At 41.2% G+C, this 23,012-nt stretch overlaps 1 protein-coding gene across 6 annotated transcripts in view; it reads left to right on the top strand.

Moving 5' to 3' along the window:
* The window catches only part of SF3B1 (splicing factor 3b subunit 1), a 28,594-nt gene extending 7,689 nt beyond the window's left edge, over window positions 1-20,905 (top strand). Inside the window, exons 2-25 of one of the 6 annotated variants that reach the window (XM_083626281.1) lie at window positions 556-722; window positions 930-1,031; window positions 2,451-2,565; window positions 4,372-4,451; window positions 5,470-5,637; window positions 6,195-6,432; window positions 6,954-7,166; window positions 7,428-7,549; window positions 9,275-9,472; window positions 9,565-9,666; window positions 10,258-10,437; window positions 10,956-11,042; window positions 11,283-11,553; window positions 12,986-13,131; window positions 13,226-13,372; window positions 13,920-14,045; window positions 14,764-14,985; window positions 16,240-16,422; window positions 16,519-16,630; window positions 16,726-16,846; window positions 17,088-17,219; window positions 17,887-18,159; window positions 19,310-19,526; window positions 20,263-20,905. In XM_083626281.1, the coding sequence (XP_083482407.1) occupies window positions 556-722; window positions 930-1,031; window positions 2,451-2,565; window positions 4,372-4,451; window positions 5,470-5,637; window positions 6,195-6,432; window positions 6,954-7,166; window positions 7,428-7,549; window positions 9,275-9,472; window positions 9,565-9,666; window positions 10,258-10,437; window positions 10,956-11,042; window positions 11,283-11,553; window positions 12,986-13,131; window positions 13,226-13,372; window positions 13,920-14,045; window positions 14,764-14,985; window positions 16,240-16,422; window positions 16,519-16,630; window positions 16,726-16,846; window positions 17,088-17,219; window positions 17,887-18,159; window positions 19,310-19,526; window positions 20,263-20,421 (3,881 nt within the window). In that variant the 3' untranslated portion in view covers window positions 20,422-20,905. Of the gene's footprint in view, window positions 1-555; window positions 723-929; window positions 1,032-2,450; window positions 2,566-2,621; window positions 4,452-5,469; window positions 5,638-6,194; window positions 6,433-6,953; window positions 7,167-7,427; window positions 7,550-9,274; window positions 9,473-9,564; window positions 9,667-10,257; window positions 10,438-10,955; window positions 11,043-11,282; window positions 11,554-12,985; window positions 13,132-13,225; window positions 13,373-13,919; window positions 14,046-14,763; window positions 14,986-16,239; window positions 16,423-16,518; window positions 16,631-16,725; window positions 16,847-17,087; window positions 17,220-17,886; window positions 18,160-19,309; window positions 19,527-20,262 lie in introns of those variants that run through there. The other 5 variants (XM_083626282.1, XR_014551280.1, XR_014551281.1 and 2 more) reach the window with 5 other exon arrangements.
* The last annotated feature ends 2,107 nt before the right edge of the window (window positions 20,906-23,012 follow it).

The raw sequence follows: 23,012 nt of genomic DNA, 5'->3' as shown, positions 1-23,012 counted from the left end.
TGTGCTGGATTGCACCCTTGAACTATGACAGTGCATCTTGATTGTCTGAATGGAGGATTTGTGGGGTGTGTGCGTGTGTTTATCTCAAAACCTTTGATGTGTGTGACTGGAATGTCTCAACGTACGAAAGCATAGGTTACATCAGTGATGGCCTAACTTGGCCCTCCCGCTGTTTTGGGGCTACAATTCCCATCATCCCTGACCACTGGTCCTGTTAGCTAGGGATGATGGGAGTTGTAGTCCAAAAACAGCAGGAGGGCCAAGTTTGGCCATCACTGGGTTATGTTCATTGGTCCACCCACCACTTGCTTGCAGTCCCAGAAAGGTTTCCCCTTGGAGTGGGTGTCCCTTGATCTGAATATTTCCATCCCTGACTTAATACTATAGTTTCCTATATATGCTGTATGTGTTCAGCCCTGCAGTTGCTAGATTGCTCTTTAGTTATGCCTTGGAGAAGTTGATGAAATACTTCCAGTAACACCTTTGGTCATGCCTTTGTGAATCAGTTTAAAAATACATATATATATATTAAAGCATTTGAATCCTTTGTCATAGATATCGAAGCACAGATTCGAGAAATCCAAGGCAAAAAAGTTGCCCTTGATGAAGCTCAGGGAGTAGGCCTTGATTCTACAGGATATTATGACCAAGAGATCTATGGCGGGAGTGATAGCAGATTCGCTGGATATGTAACTTCAATCGCAGCAACTGAGCTAGAAGACGTAAGTACACCAATACGTTACTGTCAAAACAAAGTCTATCATATTGTTGAAATTGTTCTTAAATGAAAAGGTGTGCAAGTTTTACATTTCCGGCTACAGCTCCCATTTAAAGTTTGCAAAAAAAAAAAAAGCCTTCCATCCCGAAAACCATAATTTAAATACAGAAATGAACAATTAATTAAATCTTAAATGTTCCTGTTTGTATAGGATGACGACGACTACTCTTCTACAAGCTTGCTTGGCCAGAAGAAACCTGGATACCATGCACCAGTGGCACTCCTTAATGACATACCACAGTCAACCGAACAGGTGAACTTTTCAGTATATAATACAATAAGGAAGTAGGAGCTTCTATTTCCATTTCTGGGAGGAATAATGGGGACAAAATACTCAGTGAGAGATGTGAGAGATTTTACCTGTGGCCGTGCACACGAACATACACACTGCATGTGAATTAGTAATTTATTCTGTAAGCTGCTGAAACCTTCATGCAATTGTCTGCAATGATTACATTTCGTTGTGTGCCACTCATTGTTTTTAAATTTTAATTGTATTGTTTAACTTGACTTCTTCATTTAGAAGCATTTAGAAGCCACTTAATAGTATTAAACTATGTGGTGTACATATTTTTAAAAAAACCAATATGATTAAAAGTACAATAAAACCAATAAAACATTGATATAAAAATAAAATAGGAACATGGGGATTGAAATTTAAAAGGGTCTAATCTTACGGGTCCAGGGAAGCAATTCATGGTTATTGCTTCGTGTATGGCAGGGGGAAGAGCGTTCCGTGATACAGTTGCAATGGCAGAAAATGCTCAATTTCTGGTCATTGTCCAATCTTACATTATAGTATATTTTGCCACCCCCATCGTTCTGCCTGGACACTGAGGTCCAGCGCTGAGGGCCTTCTGGCGGTTCCCTCACTGCGAGAAGCAAAGTTACAGGGAACCAGGCAGAGGGCCTTCTCAGTAGTGGTGCCTGCCCTGTGGAACGCCTTCCCATCAGATGTCAAGGAAATAAACAACTACCTGACATTTAGAAGACATCTGAAGGCAGCCCTGTTTAGGGAAGTTTTAAATGACTGATGTTTTAATGTATTTTTAATCTCTTGTTGGAAGCTGCCCATAGTGGCTGGGGAAACCCAGCCAGATGGGCGGGGTATCAGTAATAAATTATTATTATTAATATTTTGCCTGGATGATCTATGTCACCTTAGAGGTTTGACCCGGGGAAGGCAGGTAGCCTGGTCCTTACTTGTTCAGGACTTTATATATAACAACCAGACCTTGAACATGACTTGGGAGCTATTTGGCAGCTAGTGTAGTTCCCACCAAGCAGGTTTAATATGTGCTTGTCCAGGTGCTCCGCTTAACTTTGCTGCAGCATTCTGCCCCAGCTGCACCTTCTGCAACAAACATAAGAGTGATTTGGCAAAAGATACCAGCTGTGAAGTTTACTGTTGGCAGTGAAGAAAAATTCTTGCTTTGGAAGGGTTTTATAGGGAATAATGATTAACTGTTTTTAAAATAAAAGCTAAATTAATTTGTAAGTGGAATATGGAATATAATCAGCTACGAACTGTAGTGAATTGGGAACACAATTTTCATTCAGCTGAAGTAGTCTTTCCTTTAAGAGGAAAAAGAAAACCTTGGGGAAATTTCCTTAACTTTTTACATTGCTGGCTCACAAAAGAAAACCCATATTTTGTGTTTCTGGTTCTTAGTATGATCCGTTCGCTGAGCATCGCCCACAAAAGATTGCTGATCGGGAAGATGAATACAAAAACCGCAGGCGGATGATGATTATTTCCCCTGAGCGTCTTGATCCTTTTGCAGATGGTAACTTACTTTCTCTTTTTCACTGGATCTTACGAGTTTTGTTCCCTTAAAATTGTCTTTAGCCCTTTGATTTCTGTTGGCATGCTTATAAATTCAGGAATTTTTAGTTTATGTAGTTTTAAGAGTTGGTTGAAATCGTAGTTTGCCATTTTGTTCATCTTTTATAATACAAATTTTCTTTCCAGGTAGAAGGACAAGAAAATAATGAGCCATTGCCATAGAAACACAAAGGGTTAAAGGTTTCTCTTTTTTCTTTTTTGCTTTGGGTTATGTATACTATACTTTGAGCAACTTGTATATTTAGTGCTCAAGAACCTTCCAGCTTTCTGGAAGGGTTCAGTCCAAAATTAGAACACAAGAGAATTGCTGCTTTTAAAATGCTAAGCAAACATGGCAGTTCATTCTCAGAAGGAAGATTAGCTACATGAAGCAAAAGTAACATTGAGAGGCTTTGGTACTTTTTAATAGTTCAAGTCTGTTCTGATGATTTTAGACTGTAGGTCAGAGCAAGGGGCAGTAGTGGGCCTGATGGAAATTTTCCTCAGGTGAGTCAGCTTGACAGGTAACCTGAGGGCACCTGTTGGTTAAAACTATAGTTGGTTGCAGGTTTTTGTAAATTAGCATTTCAGCCTGCATGAATTGATAGGGATATGGATTTTACTTGCTTAACTGTCATTGATATAAACATGTATTGTCAGAATTCACAGGCCCATACTAACTGTCCTTAATTTCTTTCCTACAGCAGTACTGCTATATGCCAGTCCTGTCTGCATTCTTAAGGGTGCAGTTCAACACATCCTGTGTAGATAATGGTGAAAAAGTATCCCAAAGGAAAGTCCTTATCAAAGCTAGTGTCAGAATGACACTGCCAATTGGGCAATGATCTTCAGCATAGAAAATGTATTAAGAATTTTATTTTGTCCTAAATATTAATGCTATACTACATGTATAGCCAATCTGCACATTAAGAGCCGTGCATCCTTGCTAAGTTTGTTACTATATAGTTGGGCTTCTGTAAAATATTTAAAAGTTAGAATAAAATTTAAGATATAGATTGGTATATCTTATGATGTGGGAAAAACAATCATTTGCCTGTGAGTATCCTTATAGTGAATATAGTTTATTGGAATCAGCTCACAATGTAATAATTGTGCCTTCAGAATCAGTGGGGGGAGAAATTGTGTGCTCTTTAAATGAAGCCCTTTAACATGTCACCACAAAATGAGAATCTGGGAATGGTTGTCCAGATTCATCGAAGCATATAGGCTGGTCTGTATGATAAAAAACAATTTTGAGTTATTATCTAGGTTTACAATAGTTCATAGTCAGATAGCATAGGCTTTATCAGCTTGAACAAGGTAATGTGTTGATTATAAATATCTTTCCAAAGTGTTACTAATGGTAAAGAGATAATTTTCTAGGCTTCTATTCTGCTGCTTGAAGTCAGAACTGCTGATGGAGACAAAGGCACGAAAGTGTACGTATTCCGGATTAGCAACCCAGGAACCCATCACTTCTGAAGACTCTTTTAACTGTGCTGTCATTTTATCATTCTTATCTCCTTTAAAAAAGATATTTGTTTTAAACTGTTGTAGTTATGTTTGTGTTCAAACAGGTTAAATTGATCAGCAAAGTGAATAAACGTAAGATACATGTAATCTTTTTTAAAAAAACAATTCAGTCAAAACAGTAAAATTAATTGATTTTGGCATAACGTAATATTAGAGTAGGGCAGTTTTAAAAGCCAACTTTTCCTAATCTCCTGTACTTATTATACTTCTGTCCTGTTGCTGTTCTCTTCTGCAGGAGGGAAGACACCTGACCCTAAAATGAATGCGAGAACATATATGGATGTTATGCGTGAACAACATTTGACAAAAGAAGAGGTGGGTTAAAATTCCACTTTAAATTTTAATTGGTTGCAGTCTAGGCTGATGATCAGGCAGCTTTTGAGAGCCCACCAATGCTCAGATCTCTCATGAATTGGTTCTCCTCCCTGTCCATCCTCCATTGACCTGTTTGTCCAATTGCACAAACAATTTTAAATTTTCCTATATGTTTTGGAGCAACGCCATGTTAAAGCATTGTAAGGAAATTAAATGATGGGTGGCTCAAAACCGCCCACTGTGGATCATAGTGCTGTTGCCAGTAAGTTCACATACGGAGGCAGCAGACATTGAAGGCACCCGGAAGATCGCCAGGAGTTCCTCAACTCTGATCCTAGTGCAACTGCATGTGACGTTCTTGGTGGACAATATGTGCAAATTCAGTGAATTGAATATTGTGGATTCAGCAAAACAAATGTTATCATGGTGAATTTGCACATGTTTTTCGGAAGAAAACATTTAATGGTCTTGTTCTTTTGGCCGAAACATTGAATCTGTTCAGAAATAAAAACCCAGGCTTCTGAGCCATGGTATGGAGCACCAGGAGAAAGCTTTAGTGTCAAGGATTCCTTCCTCCTATCCCATGCTTAGATCCAGTTGAGCGGGAAGAAACCAATTTATTGTCAGTTCAGACGTAATGGCAAAGGATTGCTTGCACTAAGCAGGAATATATAAGTTAGGGAGTCTGAGCAAGGGAGCGCATGCCATGGTTTGGAGGATCAGGAATATTGTGAGTACGTCATGTTCAGTGTAGCCTGTTGATATTTTTGGCTAAACTATTTGACATTAATAATTGGCAGATGCTTATCTGCAGAATTAAGTTATAGCATCAAAAAAGAAAGAAAAAAAGATTGCAGTTAGGGGATAGCCAACTGAATAGCTTTCAGGTTGACAAAAATGCAAATAAAAGTGTAGATCAAAAGATTTGAAAAGGCTCCACTAGCACAGGAGTGTGGAATTTATTTTAAGCTGATAGTATTGGAGGAATAAGTCATTTATTTGTTTTATCTTTTAACAGAGGGAAATTAGGCAGCAACTAGCAGAAAAGGCTAAGGCCGGCGAACTTAAAGTCGTCAATGGTGCTGCGTCCCAGCCACCATCAAAACGCAAACGGCGTTGGGATCAGACTGCTGACCAGACTCCTGGCACCACACCGAAGAAATTATCTAACTGGGATCAAGCCGAGGTAAGGCTGTGATGATAGTGGCTGCTTGTCTCAAGTCATTGAGTCCTGGAGTTTCACGAGCCTTTGCTGTATTTAGAGCTGTCCTTTTTTCTTACTTTGTGAATTCAAGGGCCACTGCCATGTGACCCTTGGGCCACGCCTGGCTTACAGCACAGAGAACAGTTAGGTAGTATGGATGGCATGGTATGCTCACCCATTTCACAGATTTCCATGGAGAGGGTAGAGTCCCCAGCACTTTGCCTCCCCTTTCATACAAACCAGGCACATATAGCAGTGTTCCCCAGCCTGGTGCCTTTCAGCTGTCCAATTGGCTGAGATTGATGGGATTTGTAGTTCAAAAAGAGGGCACCAGGTTGCCTTAGGACCTCTCAATCAGTGTAATGCTCTAATGTGGAATATATAAAAGCCACAAAGGTGAATGACAATACCTGCTGGGTTAAAAAAAAAGACAACCAGTGATCTGCACCTGATAGTTGATGTGAATTCCCAAGTATTTTGCAATCTTAAGTACTTTTGCAAGTAGTGCAATATAACACCTGTTTTTTTGTTTTATTCAGACCCCTGGACATACTCCATCTTTGCGATGGGATGAAACACCTGGCCGTGCAAAGGGTAGTGAGACACCTGGAGCAACACCTGGATCTAAAATATGGGATCCAACTCCTAGCCATACACCAGCAGGAGCTGCAACACCTGGGCGTGGGGATACTCCTGGGCATGCAACACCAGGCCACGGAGGTGCAACTTCCAGCGCACGGAAAAATCGATGGGATGAGACTCCCAAAACAGAAAGAGGTATTTTTATCATCCTGATCTGTTATTTGCTTGTCAATGTACATGAAACTCTAAGGCCAAATCCAAAGAACTTCAAGAAGTTCTATGCATTCAAGAGAGTACTGGATGTTTTTCCCAGGTAGCAGTCTCCTTTGTTACTATTAATACTAAGAAGAATGTCAATTACTAAGAAGAATGTCAATTCTCTGTTAGATGCGTGTGTCCTCTGACCAAAGGGGACAAAATTAAACTTCCATTTTCGCAGGTGGAGCCCCTCAGATTTATTTAAAGAAACTTATTTTAATCTTGATCTCTGAAATAAAAGCTAATAAAAGGATTGCAATTGCTCAGCAAAGCTGTGTATAACTAATACAGCTTTACTTATTTGCGAGTAACATTGTTCATGATTGCATTTGAACATCTTGGGGAAGTAAGAGTTTTGAAAAGGTTCTTGGAACCTGCAGTGAGTTTTCACTTTCAGAATAGATCATCTGTCTCTGTACACTGGAATCAGTTTGAAGCAAGTGGGTTTTGTTTTACAGATACTCCTGGACATGGGAGTGGTTGGGCTGAAACACCTCGTACTGATCGAGGTGGCGATTCCATTGGCGAAACCCCAACCCCTGGGGCAAGCAAAAGAAAATCACGTTGGGATGAAACGCCTGCAAGCCAGATGGGCGGGAGCACCCCTGTGTTGACCCCCGGCAAAACACCAATTGGTACACCAGCTATGAACATGGCGACCCCCACACCAGGTATGCTTGAATTATTTTTTTAACAGCCCAAGCGTAAAACATGGAACTCAGCAACGACCTAATGAAATAGAAAAGCGGTTTTTAAGCTTACTCTGCTTCTCCCTAAAGGGGCGTGCAATGCGTGTCTGCTTAAATAATTCGAGCTTGAAATTTGGCCGTGTGCGATAATGATGTATATATGCCTTTGCTTGTTTCGCCGTGCATTTGAACAGGGAGATCATTTGACGCAGTTAACAGCATAATCTGTTGATTTCAACGTAGGTCACATCATGAGCATGACTCCTGAACAGCTCCAAGCTTGGCGGTGGGAAAGAGAAATAGATGAGAGAAATAGGCCCCTTTCTGATGAAGAACTTGATGCCATGTTTCCTGAGGGATACAGGGTAAGCAGATGGACCCAAACCATCACATGCAGGATTAGTATGAATTTAGATAATGTTTTCCTTCACTTTAATGTGCCTTGTTCAGGAACGGACCTATGTTTTGAATATGTTTTGCATGTTGTGAATCAGGACCTGACTGATGTATCTTCTCCGTTCGTAGTAACCTAATAGTTTTTGTGCCTGCACCTTGAGCGATCCCTTTATTATTTTGCTTTTAAAAATCTACCATGAATGGTCTCAAAATACTTGATGGAATCCAGCCGTTTCCTAAACTTAACCATGGGAACCTGGATAGCTCAGTGGGTTAGAGCATGGTGTTGATGATGCCAGGGTTGCAGGTTTGATCCCCATATGGGACAGCTGCATATTCCTGCATTGCAGAGGATTGGACTAGATGGTCTTCAGGGTCCCTTCCATCTCTGTATGGTTCTGTGATTCTATTGGGCCTAACACAGAGGAACCTTCTTTGTATAGCTTGGTTCAGTTCAAAAGCAGCTTGCACTGGAGAGCGAGGTGCTCTTAAGGGAGAAGCAGTCTAAAAAGCCCTTGTGCTTAGAATTACTTGCTCTCTCACACACTCTTTTTGGAGATCCAGTGTCGTGTAGTGGTTAGAGCGGTGGACTCGTAATCTGGTGAACTGGGTTCGCTTCCCCGCTCCTCCACATGCAGCTGCTGGGTGACCTTGGGCTAGTCACACTTCTCTGAAGTCTCTCAGCCTCACTCACCTCACAGAGTGTTTGTTGTGGGGGAGGAAGGGAAAGGAGATTGTTAGCCGCTTTGAGACTCCTTAAAGGGAGTGAAAGGCGGGATATCAAATCCAAACTCTTCATCTTTAGTTCACACTAGCCATGGTCAGTGCTCTCAGTCTGAGGTGCTGAATTCTCCTTGGCAAAGCTGCTCAGGGTCTCCAGTGTCATCCCCTCCAGAGCAGCTTAAGTAGAGACAAAATTGGAAGATGAGCACGCTAAATTCAGTACGTGAGAGTTGGGCAAGATTTTAGAGCTGGCTCGCAGCACCTCATTTTCCCAGTGACATTAAGGAGGCCTCTGCACTGACGCACAGGATTCTTCTGGGGCTCCTCCAAGAAGCTGAGAAAGATGATGCCAACTGGCTGAGATCCAACAGATTGGACAGAGTTGTTTCCTGAGCAGACTCTTGAAAAGTGGTGCTGCTCAGGTGAGCAGCAGCCTGTAAATTGCCACTTCTGAGCCAGTTGGGGGCAGTATGGTTGCCAGCTGGCACATAGCTGTTTGTGTTTAGCAATTTTAATCGGAGCTAGCTGACCTGACTGGAAGAGTCCGCGACCAGAAGGAGGAGGAGTACCAGGAAGAATGGATGAAATTTAAAGACTATGTACTTAAATATGTTAAGATAACTTAATTGGAAAAACTTGCAAATATCAGATAGGTTTAGGATTTAAACATGTGATGTTAGAGAATAATATGCTTAAAGTTAAAACGAAAAGAAAGAAAGATGTTAAGTGATTAAGTTAATATTATGAGAAAAATTGGTTTTGGAAAACTGTTACAATGATATACACTGAAATTCAGCTAGGGGGATTTGAGTAAGTCACTTAACAATGTTACTAAGATTGGATCAAGTTCAGTTATGATTTATGTTTGTTTGTTTGTTTGTTTAGAATTTTGGAAAATCAATTTTTAAAAATTTGGGGAAAAAATTAATCTCTCCGATGATTGGTTTGAACACTTAACCTTTTCATTTTAGGTTCTCCCTCCTCCAGCGGGTTATGTCCCTATCCGTACTCCAGCTCGTAAACTTACAGCGACGCCAACACCTCTGGGCGGCATGACTGGATTCCACATGCAAACTGAAGACAGGACCATGAAGAGTGTCAATGACCAGCCCTCAGGAAATCTTCCTTTCCTAAAACCAGATGACATACAGTATTTTGATAAACTACTGGTGAGATTTTGGCTTGTCTGTGTTGTTTTCTTACACTGTATGGAGGTTGGTGTTAAATGTCTATTAACCAACGTACTTGTAATTAAATGTAGGTTGATGTTGACGAATCAACACTCAGTCCAGAGGAACAGAAAGAAAGAAAAATAATGAAATTGCTTTTGAAGATTAAGAATGGCACCCCTCCCATGAGGAAGGTAAGTTAGATCACTGCCCCTCTTACATCCACTGTTTATGCTCACTTTGTCTTGTGTTTGCCCTGCAATTTATGACTGAATTTTATTATTATTATTATGTTATATAGGCTCACTTTATAATTTCTTGCCGGAGCTGGACAGCATTTTTGGTTCCAAGACCCATCATTACTAAAATATTTAGAAGAGTGCTTCTAAAGACTGCTTAGAAGAGTGTGGCTGTGTTGATTTAGAAAAATACTTATACAGCTGAGTCATGCACAAAACCTCTAAGTGGTGTACAGCAAAAATAAAAACAAAGATTAAAAACAGAAATCTCATATGCAGCTTGCCAGTCGCATAAAATTCATTTATGATCTTGTTGAGATTCCTGTGTTTCAGGGGCTTGGAGTAGAGGACCTTTAGGGTTCCTTCCAATTCTACAGAAAAGGCCTGGCCTGTCAGTAAAATGAATCTTCGAAAGATGTCTAAAAACAAGGAGCATTAAATGCCATAGAGACATATCTCTTTATTTTAATTTTTTGACTTGCTGGGCTTTAGAATGAATAGAGCAGACTGTATCTAATGTTATGCTGCATTTCCCCTTTTCCATAGGCTGCTTTGCGACAGATTACTGATAAAGCTCGCGAATTTGGGGCAGGCCCGCTGTTCAACCAGATTTTACCCTTGCTGATGTCACCAACTCTTGAAGACCAAGAACGCCATTTGCTTGTCAAAGTTATTGACAGAATCTTGTACAAATTAGATGACCTGGTCCGACCATATGTCCACAAGGTTTGTCTCACTGGAATTTAGTACTTCCATTCTGAATGACATAATTTTAATGTAAGCCTGTGATGTATATATTCAGAATAACAGATGATTGCACTCCCTATTGTGTTGTAGGCTCATAGCTATAAATATATTATTTCCACAATTAAATGTAGAAAAAAGCTGTGTTGTTAAAACACTGTTGGTGCCCTTCAGGTAGCTGTGTTTAAATTTTGAATTCCAATTTATTAACTTAGCTCCTTAAGTTCTAGCTGCCACAGCTATAATATTATTTTTGGAAGTAGGAATGGTCCTTATTAGCATTAATTTATTAGTGCCAGGTACCAAAGTAGAAGGATAACAGAGAATTGCAATGTGGATTAAATAAATGCAAATGAGGGATTCTTTGGAATTGGAAAGCGTGAAACCTTCAACCTCTATGAAGCTCATTCTTGAGTTTAGCTACTACTGAAGTTAACATAGTTTTAAAGCTGTATTTGCATAAGACCTAAGTGTTTTAACTTTCATTTAACCCTTTTCAGATTCTTGTGGTCATTGAACCGTTGCTGATTGATGAAGACTACTACGCCAGGGTAGAAGGCAGAGAAATTATTTCCAACTTGGCTAAGGTAAACACACCATAAATTCTTTCTTTTTATTATGCTAATACTAGCAGAGATTGAAAACTTGACCTGGGATAACATAATAAGCGTATCAGCCAATCTGACTGCATATTGTGAAGAGGCAAGATACTGTTGCTTTATGGCTTTGAAAAGTGAGCACAGCCTTACCCGATCATGAATTTAGATTGTACAAATGCTTTGTGCAAGTCAGCAATAGCAGCCTGTTTGCTTATTTTGTCTTTTCAGGCTGCCGGACTGGCAACTATGATTTCCACTATGCGACCTGATATCGATAACATGGATGAATATGTTCGTAACACAACGGCTCGAGCCTTTGCTGTGGTCGCCTCTGCTTTGGGCATTCCATCTCTGTTGCCTTTTTTAAAAGCCGTGTGTAAAAGCAAGAAGTCCTGGCAAGCTAGGCACACTGGTATCAAGATTGTGCAGCAAATTGCTATTCTTATGGGCTGTGCCATTTTACCTCATCTCAGAAGTTTGGTTGAAATTATTGAGCATGGTAAGTAGATGTAAAATTGCATAGCGTTCAAGTCCTAAAGCAGGGGAGTTTTAAGTGAATGCTGTTAATGGGTCATATAACAAATCAGTGTTGTATCGGAGCATCTTTGATTTTCTCTTTGCAGTAAAGTCTGCTGGGTGTATGAAAGCAAAATGCAGAGAGGAGAATTTGGACTGTTCATAAAATGCATCTTACCTTTAGCTCCATCAGCAAAGTGTGCATTCTGGTTATCACAGTATTGCAAGTGACTAGCAGCTGGCATAGGAGGGACGCGGGTGGCGCTGTGGGTTAAACCACAGAGCCTAGGACTTGCCGATCAGAAGGTTGGCAGTTCGAATCCCCATGACGGGGTGAGCTCCCGTTGCTCGGTCCCTGCTCCTGCCAACCTAGCAGTTCGAAAGCATGTCAAAGTGCAAGTAGATAAATAGGTACCGCTCCAGCGGGAAGGTAAATGGCGTTTCCATGCACTGCTCTGGTTTGCCAGAAGTGGCTTAGTCATGCTGGCCACATGACCCGGAAGCTGTACGCCGGCTCCCTCGGCCAATAAAGCGAGATGAGCACCACAACCCCAGAGTCGGTCACGACTGGACCTAATGGTCAGGGGTCCCTTCACCTTTTTAGCAGCTGGCATACCAATGTAGTGTGTACTTGGTGGTGGAGATAACATCAATTTTACAACTTTCTTTTTTAAAAAAAAGATATTAATTAAGAGTTTGTATCAGTCTTGAGCCTTTTAACGCTATACAGATAAATAGTTAAGCTATGGGTAGACGAGCCTGCAGTATAGGAGACTAGGATTGGAGGCTATGCTGAAGTTAGGTTTGCAGTCCTGTTTGCCTCTTGGGCTTGTGCTACTCTTCAGGTTAAGACCTCTTTAGACCAGAGACTAAAGCTATACCAAGACCTGGGAAGTTGGTCAAGTACTGTAGTCATACACTTCAGAGTGGGGTGTAGATTTGTGACACCCTTTGGCCAAAGGCTTACCACCACTGGATTAAGCTGTAGGATTGGGATGATTTTGGATATTCTCACTGACTTGCTGAGGTCTCTCAAGACGTTGCTTTATAGCTCCAAAAATATTTTAACATGAATTGTGCGGGTTTTGGTAAGCATAGGGTGGGATCCAATTTAATGTCTGCCCGAAAAGGTTTGAGAGTTGCCATTGTTGCACAGGTGGTAGCACACAAAGCTAAACTGTCAATGAATTGCAGTTGTGCCAGGGGGTTCACAGTCTCTCTCACAAGCACAAGACTGTGTGCAGCACTTGTGTTGTACTAAGAAGGGACTCCTGTTCACAGAATGCCTACTGTGGTGCAAGCTGACTGCCACAACTGGGTATCACCTGAAATGTGTTGGTTGTGCCCTGATATCTGTTGACGTCACCTCAGTTGTGTCTCTGCAAGGTGAAACGAGCAATGTGTTTGTTTTGCAGGCTTGGTGGATGAGCAGCAGAAAGTACGTACCATCAGTGCTTTGGCTATTGCTGCTTTAGCTGAGGCAGCAACTCCCTACGGCATAGAATCATTTGACTCTGTTTTAAAGCCCCTGTGGAAGGGTATACGCCAGCACAGAGGAAAGGTAAGCCTGAGTTGCCTCAATCAGCTCATTTTTAAGAGAACATGCCTGGATATTATTGATTTTTAATCATGTTTCTAAAATTATGTACCATCAGGGTCTGGCTGCCTTCTTGAAAGCTATCGGGTACCTTATTCCACTTATGGATGCAGAATACGCCAATTACTATACCAGGGAAGTAATGTTGATCCTTATCAGAGAGTTCCAGTCGCCTGATGAAGAAATGAAAAAGATTGTGCTGAAGGTATGCAAATGTAATATCTCCTGATTGTTATTTGAGGCTTTAAAGAGTTGGATGTATGCAAATCACAAAGAAAGTTACACTTCCATGTGCTGGGAGAGATGTATTGGTAACTGTCAATTTTAACTTGTTAATAAAAACAAGTGTAATATTTTATATAATATTTTTTATACTATATATATTAATTACACTGTGTGTGTGTGTGTGTGTGTGTGTGTATGAGTGTATGAGAGAATATGAAATAGACATGGATCCTGAAAGGTAATAGTCTCACCATAGTGCAGAAAGGAATACTGAGATCAGGAGAAATGGGGGCTTGCTTAAGATCAGCCCAATAAGTTTGTGCTTGAGCTGTGCTTTGAATCAGGAGATTCCTGGGTCATGCTGTTGAATGCATTTTTTAATTAGTTGCCTTATAAGACAGGTTTTTTACATACTGCTTTTCCAGAATCATTTTGTCTATTTGGAATTGGGTATAATGAAACTTTTTTCCTAACTTTTTCTCAAGAAGAAATAGGGTATTCATGTTGGCTGTTTCCTCTCCTTCCAGGTAGTAAAGCAGTGCTGTGGAACAGATGGTGTTGAAGCAAACTACATTAAGACAGAGATTCTGCCCCCATTTTTCAAGCACTTTTGGCAGCACAGAATGGCACTGGACAGAAGGAATTACAGACAGGTACTGTTGGCTTCTTAGTTAGAGAAGGCTTTGAATAGATTTGGAAGTGTGTTGGAAACAAGCAATATTTGTACCGTTATAAAGCAGTTTCAGAAGAAACCATAAATGCTAATTCTGGGTGGATTACTGGAAGCCTTATTATTCATTTCAGCCATTTGTGTACCACTTCACACCTTAGTCTCTAAATGATGGACAGTGTGGTTAAAACAATAAAAGAACCATGTTTACACTACTGCTAGTTTTAATACAAACTTCAAGTTGCATAAAGTTTGGCAGTTCTTACTCAGTGAGAATATTCAGCTCAGATATGCTGTGTTTCAGCTACTCACATATACTATAGTAGTGATGCCACCAATAATAGAATTTTAGGACTGCAGTTCGATGCATATGTCTTAAGAGTAAGCCTTTTTGAACATAACAATTACTTCCAGGTAAATATGCATAGGAGCGGGTTGTAAGTTACCCATGCAGAATTATTAGTAAATAAACTTTCCATTGCTTGCAGATCAATCTATAGGGCCTACACCAATAGCAACCCTGAAGTTTCTGTATTTCCTGCATACTAGCAACCTCCCAAAACCTAATTTTAACGCTCACCCAAACTCTTTTTTTTTATCCCTAAAACATAGTTTTGCTTCTATTTCTTTTTGGGGGAACAGAATAGGGGTGGTATGGAACTTGCTTATTCAAAAAATAAAATAAAAATTGTCTGTTTCAGTTGGTTGACACAACTGTGGAGCTTGCAAACAAAGTTGGAGCAGCGGAAATTATTTCCAGGATTGTGGATGATCTGAAAGATGAAGCTGAGCAGTACAGGAAGATGGTTATGGAGACGATTGAGAAAATCATGGGGAATCTGGGAGCAGCTGATATTGACCACAAGCTGGAAGAACAGCTTATCGATGGTATCCTGTATGCCTTCCAAGAACAGACCACAGAGGTATATGGAAACACTCATAATTTCTATTCGGGGTTAAGTTTAGAATAATGAATAATAATTGTGTCGGAAAGGGAAAATCAAGACTTCAGATTTAAAAATTTACCAGTAACATAGTCCATGCTCAAAAACAGCCCATCTGCCCAAAAACAGCCCAACAAACATTCCCAGAAGTCATTTGGGACTCTGTGGGTAATAAAAGTTGCTATCCCTTTAGTTGTTAGGGGGCCATAGGAGATACCTGACAGAGCCCACACACTGTTTTATTCCCAGCCCAACAAATGACTGGCAACAGTCATCTGGATGGAGAGAGAAAGTACTCAGGCTGCAGCCACAAGTTCCTTCCTGTCTTTGATTTTGAATGAGTTGATACTGAAGTACTTGTGATGCTCGTGTCAGTTAAACCCACTTCAGTATAAGTCCCTACTAAGCAGCTGCCAATGGTGAATTGTTTTTTTTTCCATTTTGGGGCTCAAATCAGCTTTTACCATTCTGCTGGCGTGATGATGCAAGAGTTCAGGGCTGATACCTGAAATTGTGCTTGACTGTCAAGTCATGGGAAATGTAAAAAGTAAAGGGACCCCTGACCATTAGTACCGATTTATCTACTTGCACTGCTGCAAGGAGCTTCCTGCACTCAAGCAGAAGCCGTGTCGGATGTTCAGCTGCCGAAAAACGTTCCTAAACCGGAACAGTTACTTCTAGGTTTGCGGCATTCGGGAGCCAAGCCGTTCGAGAGCCAAGACACCACTGTACTAGTTTTTGCCAAGGTAAAAAGGTAAAGGGACCCCTGACCATTAGGTCCAGTCACAGACGACTCTGGGGTTGCGGCACTCGTCTCGCTTTACTGGCTGAGGGAGCCGGCATACAGCTTCCGGGTCATGTGGCCAGCATGACTAAACCACTTCTGGCGAACCAGAGCAGTGCATGGAAACACTGTTTACCTTCTTGCCGGAGCGGTACCTATTTATCTACTTGCACTTTGACGTGTTTTCGAACTGCTAGGTTGGCAGGAGCAGGGACCAAGCAACGGGAGCTCACCCCATTGCGGGAATTCGAACCGCCGACCTTCTGATCGGCAAGTCCTAGGCTCTGTGGTTTAGCCCACAGCGCCACCCGCGTCCCTATGAGAAATGTACATGAGGTCAAAACCTAGCCTATCAGAACGAGACAGCGAAGCTAGGAAAGTCAAATAACCTCCAATGTTGGTGACAAGACAATACTAAGACATTCTGTTTTATAACTTCCTTTAAACAGGACTCCGTGATGTTGAACGGATTTGGAACAGTGGTCAATGCTCTCGGCAAGCGAGTTAAACCGTACTTGCCCCAGATCTGCGGTACGGTTTTGTGGCGTTTGAACAACAAGTCGGCCAAAGTAAGGCAGCAAGCTGCTGACCTGATATCCCGTACTGCAGTTGTCATGAAGACTTGTCAGGAGGTAGATACTTTTCCTTATCACTTCTCTTAAACATTGCTTTTGTGTCTAGAAACGTTTGATTACAAGCTATTGTTGCTTCTTCTTTTTTGTTCATAGGAAAAATTGATGGGACACTTGGGTGTGGTATTATATGAGTACCTGGGTGAAGAATACCCTGAAGTATTGGGCAGTATTCTCGGAGCACTTAAAGCTATCGTGAACGTCATAGGTAAGTGTAGTTTTTATAACAAAAACAACAAAGTGAGTTTTTAATTTGGAAGGACGGAAATTGAGGCTCAAGCTATCCTTTTCTATGTTGAACAGGTATGCACAAAATGACCCCTCCGATTAAAGACTTGCTGCCAAGGCTCACACCTATCTTGAAGAACAGACATGAAAAAGTGCAGGAGAATTGTATTGACCTGGTTGGGCGTATTGCAGACAGGTAAATGACTTTTTGTTGTGGTTAAGTGTACAGTTAACCTTCAGGTCTATATTGTGTAGAGTATCTTTTATATATGTGTGTACTGTAATTTCTTTTGCACTTATTAGTACCTCAACATTTGCTGTAATGTTCAATCCAAAATAAATAGTGCAACTACATCTTGCGGATCTAGGTGTTTGTGTAAAAGGTTTCAACTTCCTTTTCTTCATTAAAAAATACTGTTCCTCTCTCTTTTATCCAGGGGGGCAGAATATGTTTCTGCAAGAGAGTGGATGAGAATCTGCTTTGAACTGCTGGAGTTGCTAAAAGCTCACAAGAAAGCCATCCGAAGAGCAACTGTGAACACATTTGGTTATATTGCAAAGGCTATTGGGTAAGCGTTTCCCTTACTGTATAAACACACAGCTCGGCACAATCTACCGTATTTTTTCTGTGTACAAGACAGGTTTTTTTGCTAAAAGAAGTTAGTCTAAAATTGGGAAATCGTTTTATAGATGAATGGTGAATGCACAGGTATTCGGGTGTGGGTGGTTCTGGCCTGATTTCTTAATTTTGTGTTCAGAAAAATACATGTCTTATACACAGAAAAATACAGTACTTCTCCCTCTCTGAAGTAGTGTTAACATCCCGTTTCCCAACATACAGGGTGATTTTAACCTCCTCCGACTGGGCCCATTGACATTAATGGACTTAAGTAATTAAGTCTGTTTATTTCAGTACTTCTCGATGTCAGTCATGTGTGTCTGGGGTTTGGAGAATGAAAAGTTAACACAACTGCAAAGAAAGGGGGAGCTAGATCCTTTTGAGCTATGCATCTGAATGAAAAAACTGGAGAAACAATGGGTATAACCAGTTACAAACCCACAAAATGTAAATCCAATCGAAAATTCGATGCTGCATTTATACCTTTTTAATTGATAATATGTGTGCATTACATATTACAAGGAGCAAGTATGAGAGGCCTTACCCCAAGGGACTTAGTCTGTGGGTGCCATGGTTCCTTTATTTTAACTTTTTTAAATGCTTTGTTCTTCTTCCAGACCACACGATGTGCTGGCGACGCTGCTAAATAATTTGAAAGTCCAAGAAAGACAAAACAGAGTGTGTACAACAGTAGCAATAGCTATTGTAGCTGAAACCTGCTCCCCTTTCACAGTGCTTCCTGCGCTCATGAATGAATACAGAGTTCCAGAACTGAATGTCCAGAATGGTGTATTAAAATCACTTTCCTTCCTCTTTGAGTACATTGGAGAAATGGGAAAGGACTACATTTATGCTGTAACCCCATTGCTTGAAGATGCTTTAATGGACAGGCAAGTAAAACCCCCTCCCCAGGCTTATGCTACCGTCTTCATCTTTCATTTGATGCACTTCTTCTGGAGAATTTTAAATGGGGGACGGACACAAGACTTGACTTGCTTTCTAGGCATATAATAAGCAAACACTGGAAATATTTGTAAAAGCAAAATTGACCAGAATACGTGATAAACTGCCTGTGTGAGCCACCAGTTTGGAGTAGGACTGATTTTCCTGGATCCCAAGTGCCTTCCCCTTCCCTGGAGGGATGGATGTTTAGAATCCCTGCCTCTTTCTCTTCAGTATACATATAGCAAGCTTAAACAATTGCCACATTGCTTGGCTGAACTTCATTTACATAGCTGTGGCTGGAAAAGATGGCGCTTGGTGTAGCATAACTTTCCACTTTTCTACTCTTTTTGGTTGATTAACATCTGCCCAGGGAGGCAGTAGTTAAGCCACTCTGAATTTATCCCCTCCTGGACTCTGGGAACTGTTCCAACTGCTAGCCTGTTACTAATTTTTTTTTTTAGCAAGATCAACACTGGATCTGTTTCTGGGTACAATTTGAAGTGTTAGTGTTAATGTATGAAACTCTAAATGGCTTGGGGCTAGAGTGTTTGAAGGCCTACCAACTCCCACATGAACTTGCTAGATCTTTAAAATCAGGCCCTTCTCAGAGTTGAGAGATTAAGCTGGTGGTGTTTGAGGAAATCTGTGAGGTACCAGCATTATCATTTGGGTGCCAGGTTATTCTCCAAGGCTTCACATGGTTAAGTGGCCTCTGCCGTTTAATTGTTCCCTTATTCATTTTTTAAAATAATGTTTCCTGATTGTTACAGCTGCCTGCTTATTTCTTCGTGCTTTTCCTCTACACCGTTGTGTGAATTTTACTGCTTTTAACGTGGTTGGTTTTTATTAATATTGTGAGTTGCCGAAATGAAGAAGCAGCGTAGAAGTATCTAAAACGATTGTGGCTCTCACCCAGACATACTGAGTTGAATCTATTGATGAGTGCAGCAGGGGGAAAAAAGGATGGACAGTGATTTTAAGAAGCTAAATGTCACCAAAATAGGTTAACTTCCAACATATAGTCATATTGTAACATACATTCTGTCAGCCTGGCAAAAACCAAACCTAAACACGTCTATGCAATTTCCTTTTCAGGGACCTTGTTCACAGACAAACCGCTAGTGCTGTAGTACAACATATGTCGCTTGGAGTATACGGCTTTGGCTGCGAAGACTCTTTGAATCACTTACTGAATTACGTGTGGCCCAATGTGTTTGAGACATCGCCCCATGTCATCCAAGCAGTTATGGGAGCGCTGGAAGGACTGAGGGTTGCTATTGGACCTTGCCGAATGTTACAATATTGTTTACAGGTAAATTTCCTTAAGTAAAAATGTTTGGTTTGTGAGCAGACTTTGGAATAAATCCCGTATCACATTTTTTGTCCGCGTTCTCAAGGTGACTTCTATGAACAAACACCATAAGCTCGCCTGAATAAATCAGGCAAGGAAAAACATTGGTTAAATATTGCACGACCATAAAACAGTTAACGAAGGCAGGGGAGTTCTTTGACATATTAAGAACTATTGAAATACAATTGTAGCAGTAGAATGACTGCTGGAATTTTTTAATTATAAGACACCTTTTTATTTTAGGCCATAGCTCATTCCTGATGACTTGCCTTGAAGCATCGTATTTAGGAAGCCTTGATAAATCATTAGCTGAAAATAGTCACAAATCAGTGTAACATTTGATTTGTGCTGTAGCTGAGCTAAAGATTGCTCAGGTTGTTATGGGGGAGAGCTCTGGGTGGATGTGAGGGGATTATGCATCTGCAGTGTGACTTTTTGCTACTCCCGTCCTCTGTGCTCCACTATACAAGATGTTTTTAAAAATGTTGAGCTTCAGCAGCTTGCAAGTTTCTTGGGGTGCAGGGAGGGTTAGAAGAGGGGAGAGGTATCCCCATTTTGTATATATTTAGTTGTGAACACCCTTTGCAACGCCTAGGATTGTGGCTCCCTATGGATAAACTGTCATTTCTTTTAAACAAATTGGGGGGGGGGGACACCTTGGAAATGTGATTTAATTCCCCTACTTCTATTTTCTTAGGGTTTGTTTCACCCTGCCAGAAAAGTCAGAGACGTGTACTGGAAGATCTACAATTCCATCTACATTGGTTCACAGGATGCTTTAATAGCACATTACCCACGAATCTACAATGACGAAAAGAACACCTACATTCGTTATGAACTCGATTATGTCTTGTAATTTTATTTCTCATTCTTTTTTTTTTTTGTGTTTAGTGCACAGCTATTCCACACTTGGTTCAGATCTGGTGATGTACAATTTTTAAGACACCGCAGATCACCGTAGAGCGGATCAGAGGCGCAGAGCTTTAGAAATCCAGTAGCATGATTTTTACATAACATGTCCTTGTTGATTTTGATGTTAAAGCCAGTAGTGACCAAGAGCAGTGATTTACAGAGTACTGGAAAGATTTCATTTTGGATTCATCTTGATGAGGATTTAGATTCCATTCCTTGTGTTTAAAGGGGCTGTTTATTTGAGAAATAAACATTTGTGTATAAAATATTAATGGTTATGTGTGTGTGTGTGAGCATTTTTCAAAAGGGAGACACTTTAACAAGTCTCTGATAGATCGTCAAGCCCCTTTATGTAAAAAGGTGGCATACTGCATTTTAACCCTCTTTGTCATACCCTAGCTTTTGAATAAATAAGAGAAATGTTCACATTTTGATTGTGGCGTCTTCATCCTGTGCTTGCTGTGTGGCGGATAAAATCTACAGATTTTGTACTTGCTGAGCGGTAGTGAGTTTCTGGCTTCCTTCACTCAATTCTTTTTTCCAAATCCCTCGCCAAATTCCTTATTCTCAGCAACTTTTTATTCTTGTATTGTGCTGCTCTGTTATTTCTGTGAAACTGAGGTGAGATGTTCTAGGAATACGGAAGAGGGTTGTTTTCACTAAGCCTGGGAAAACTGGTTGATGGTGCTTGATCCTTGTGGAAAACTCTGATAAAGAGAAAAAGCCAGTAGACTGCCGAGACAAAGAACAAATTATTACAGTGGTACCTTGGTTCTCAAACTTAATCCATTCCAAAATGGTTCAAAAACCAAGGTGCGGCTTCCAATTGGCTGCAGGAGCTTCCTGCACTCAAGCAGAAGCCGTGTCGGATGTTTGGCTTCCGAAAAACATTCGTAAACCGGAACAGTCACTTCCAGGTTTGCGGTGTTTGGGAGCCAAGCTGTTTGAGAACCAAGACACCACTGTACTAGTTGCCAAGGTAAAAAGGTAAAGGGACCCCTGACCATTACGTCCAGTCGGAGACGACTCTGGGGTTGCAGCACTCATCTCGCTTTACTGGCCGAGGGAGCCGGCGTATAGCTTCCGGGACACGTGGCCAGCATGACTAAACCACTTCTGGCGAACCAGAGCAGCGCACGGAAACGCCATTTACCTTCCCACCGGAGTGGTACCTAGTTATCTACTTGCACTGCGTGCTTTCGAACTGCTAGGCTGGCAGGAGCAGGGACCGAGCAACGGGAGCTCACCCTGTCACGGGGATTTGAACTGCCAACCTTCTGATCAGCGAGCCCTAGGCTCTGGTTTAACCCACAGCGCCACCCGCAAGGTAGAGTTCTGCAAATTTATAGTTAGATTATTTATAGTTTTCATCTGCTCGCAAGATTTGTAGTAAACAGCATAAATGTGTATGAAATACACTATGAAAGAACAGGCCCTTTGTTTTTGATACAGCAAAAGAGAAGTGTAGGAAATGTATTCCAGGTGAATAGTGACTTCAATTTGTAGGCATAAAAACAAATTATCCTTTAGTCTACACTGGCATGATTCAATGCATAGAGGTGATATCCAATGTGGGTGTGGCCGCTTGCAAAATGAGACTTTTAGTTTCTCTTCTCCCTCCCCTCCTTTCTATGCTGTCAAAATCTGCTTCAGATGGTCCTTCAACCCTCAGGGAGAGGAGAAGCAGCAGAAGCCCCATTGTTCAAGTAGACACTTGTTCACAGCATCCTGGATCTTACTGGATCCAGGCATTGACTAACCCGGAAGGAGATCTTGGTGTCATGGTGGATATCTCTGTTAAAATATCGACTCAGTGTGCCATAGCTGTGAACAAGTGAGATTCCAGGGGTCTTGGCGCTTTCCCAGAGTTCGTGTTTGCTTTGGATTTTGGACACAGCGGAGACTTTCACTGTATTTTTGAACTATGGTTTATTTACATACATAAATACAACCTGAGTCGACAGTGCAGGGGTTTCCAGCATACACATCTCAATATTATTCTTGGCTCCTGTCTTAGGAGCAGCAGGAACTAGTCTTGTTGCCTGTCTCTGTTCCAGCCAGCCCACCAGAAGCTCTGTAGGACTCCCTTCTCCCCTGCTTTTCAAACCTTGCACAGATTTCCTTCAGCCTATGTTCAAGCTGAAACCTAAACCTTTTCCCTGCCCACTAACATGCACAGCTGGAGGAGGAGCCCATTTGACCTTGTCTGGCCATCTCACCTTTTGATGGTTCATCATCAGCCTTTGTCCCCTGCTTAATGGTCCATTTTAGCAGCTATGCCAAGTTGGCCTGGGTTATAGGCATAAAGTAAATCCAGGGGTTTTAGTGATTGGCACAGATTAATCAAACTTTAATTATAACACTAAATTGATGAATTTTGGGGGTGATCTGGCACCCTGGAATTTGGATGAATATGCAGATCATGATAGTGGTTGCAGAGAGCTGCCTCTCCTTAATTGGGGCGTGGGTGGTGCTGTGGTCTAAACCGATCAGAAGGTTGGCGGTTCGAAACCCCGCGACGGGGTGGGCTCCCGT

This window comes from Podarcis filfolensis (assembly GCF_964270895.1).
Source record: "Podarcis filfolensis genome assembly, chromosome: 1".
Classification (NCBI taxonomy): Eukaryota; Metazoa; Chordata; class Lepidosauria; order Squamata; family Lacertidae; genus Podarcis; species Podarcis filfolensis.
Note: the sequence above shows the minus strand (reverse complement) of the source record. Positions and strands in the feature narration are given on the sequence as shown.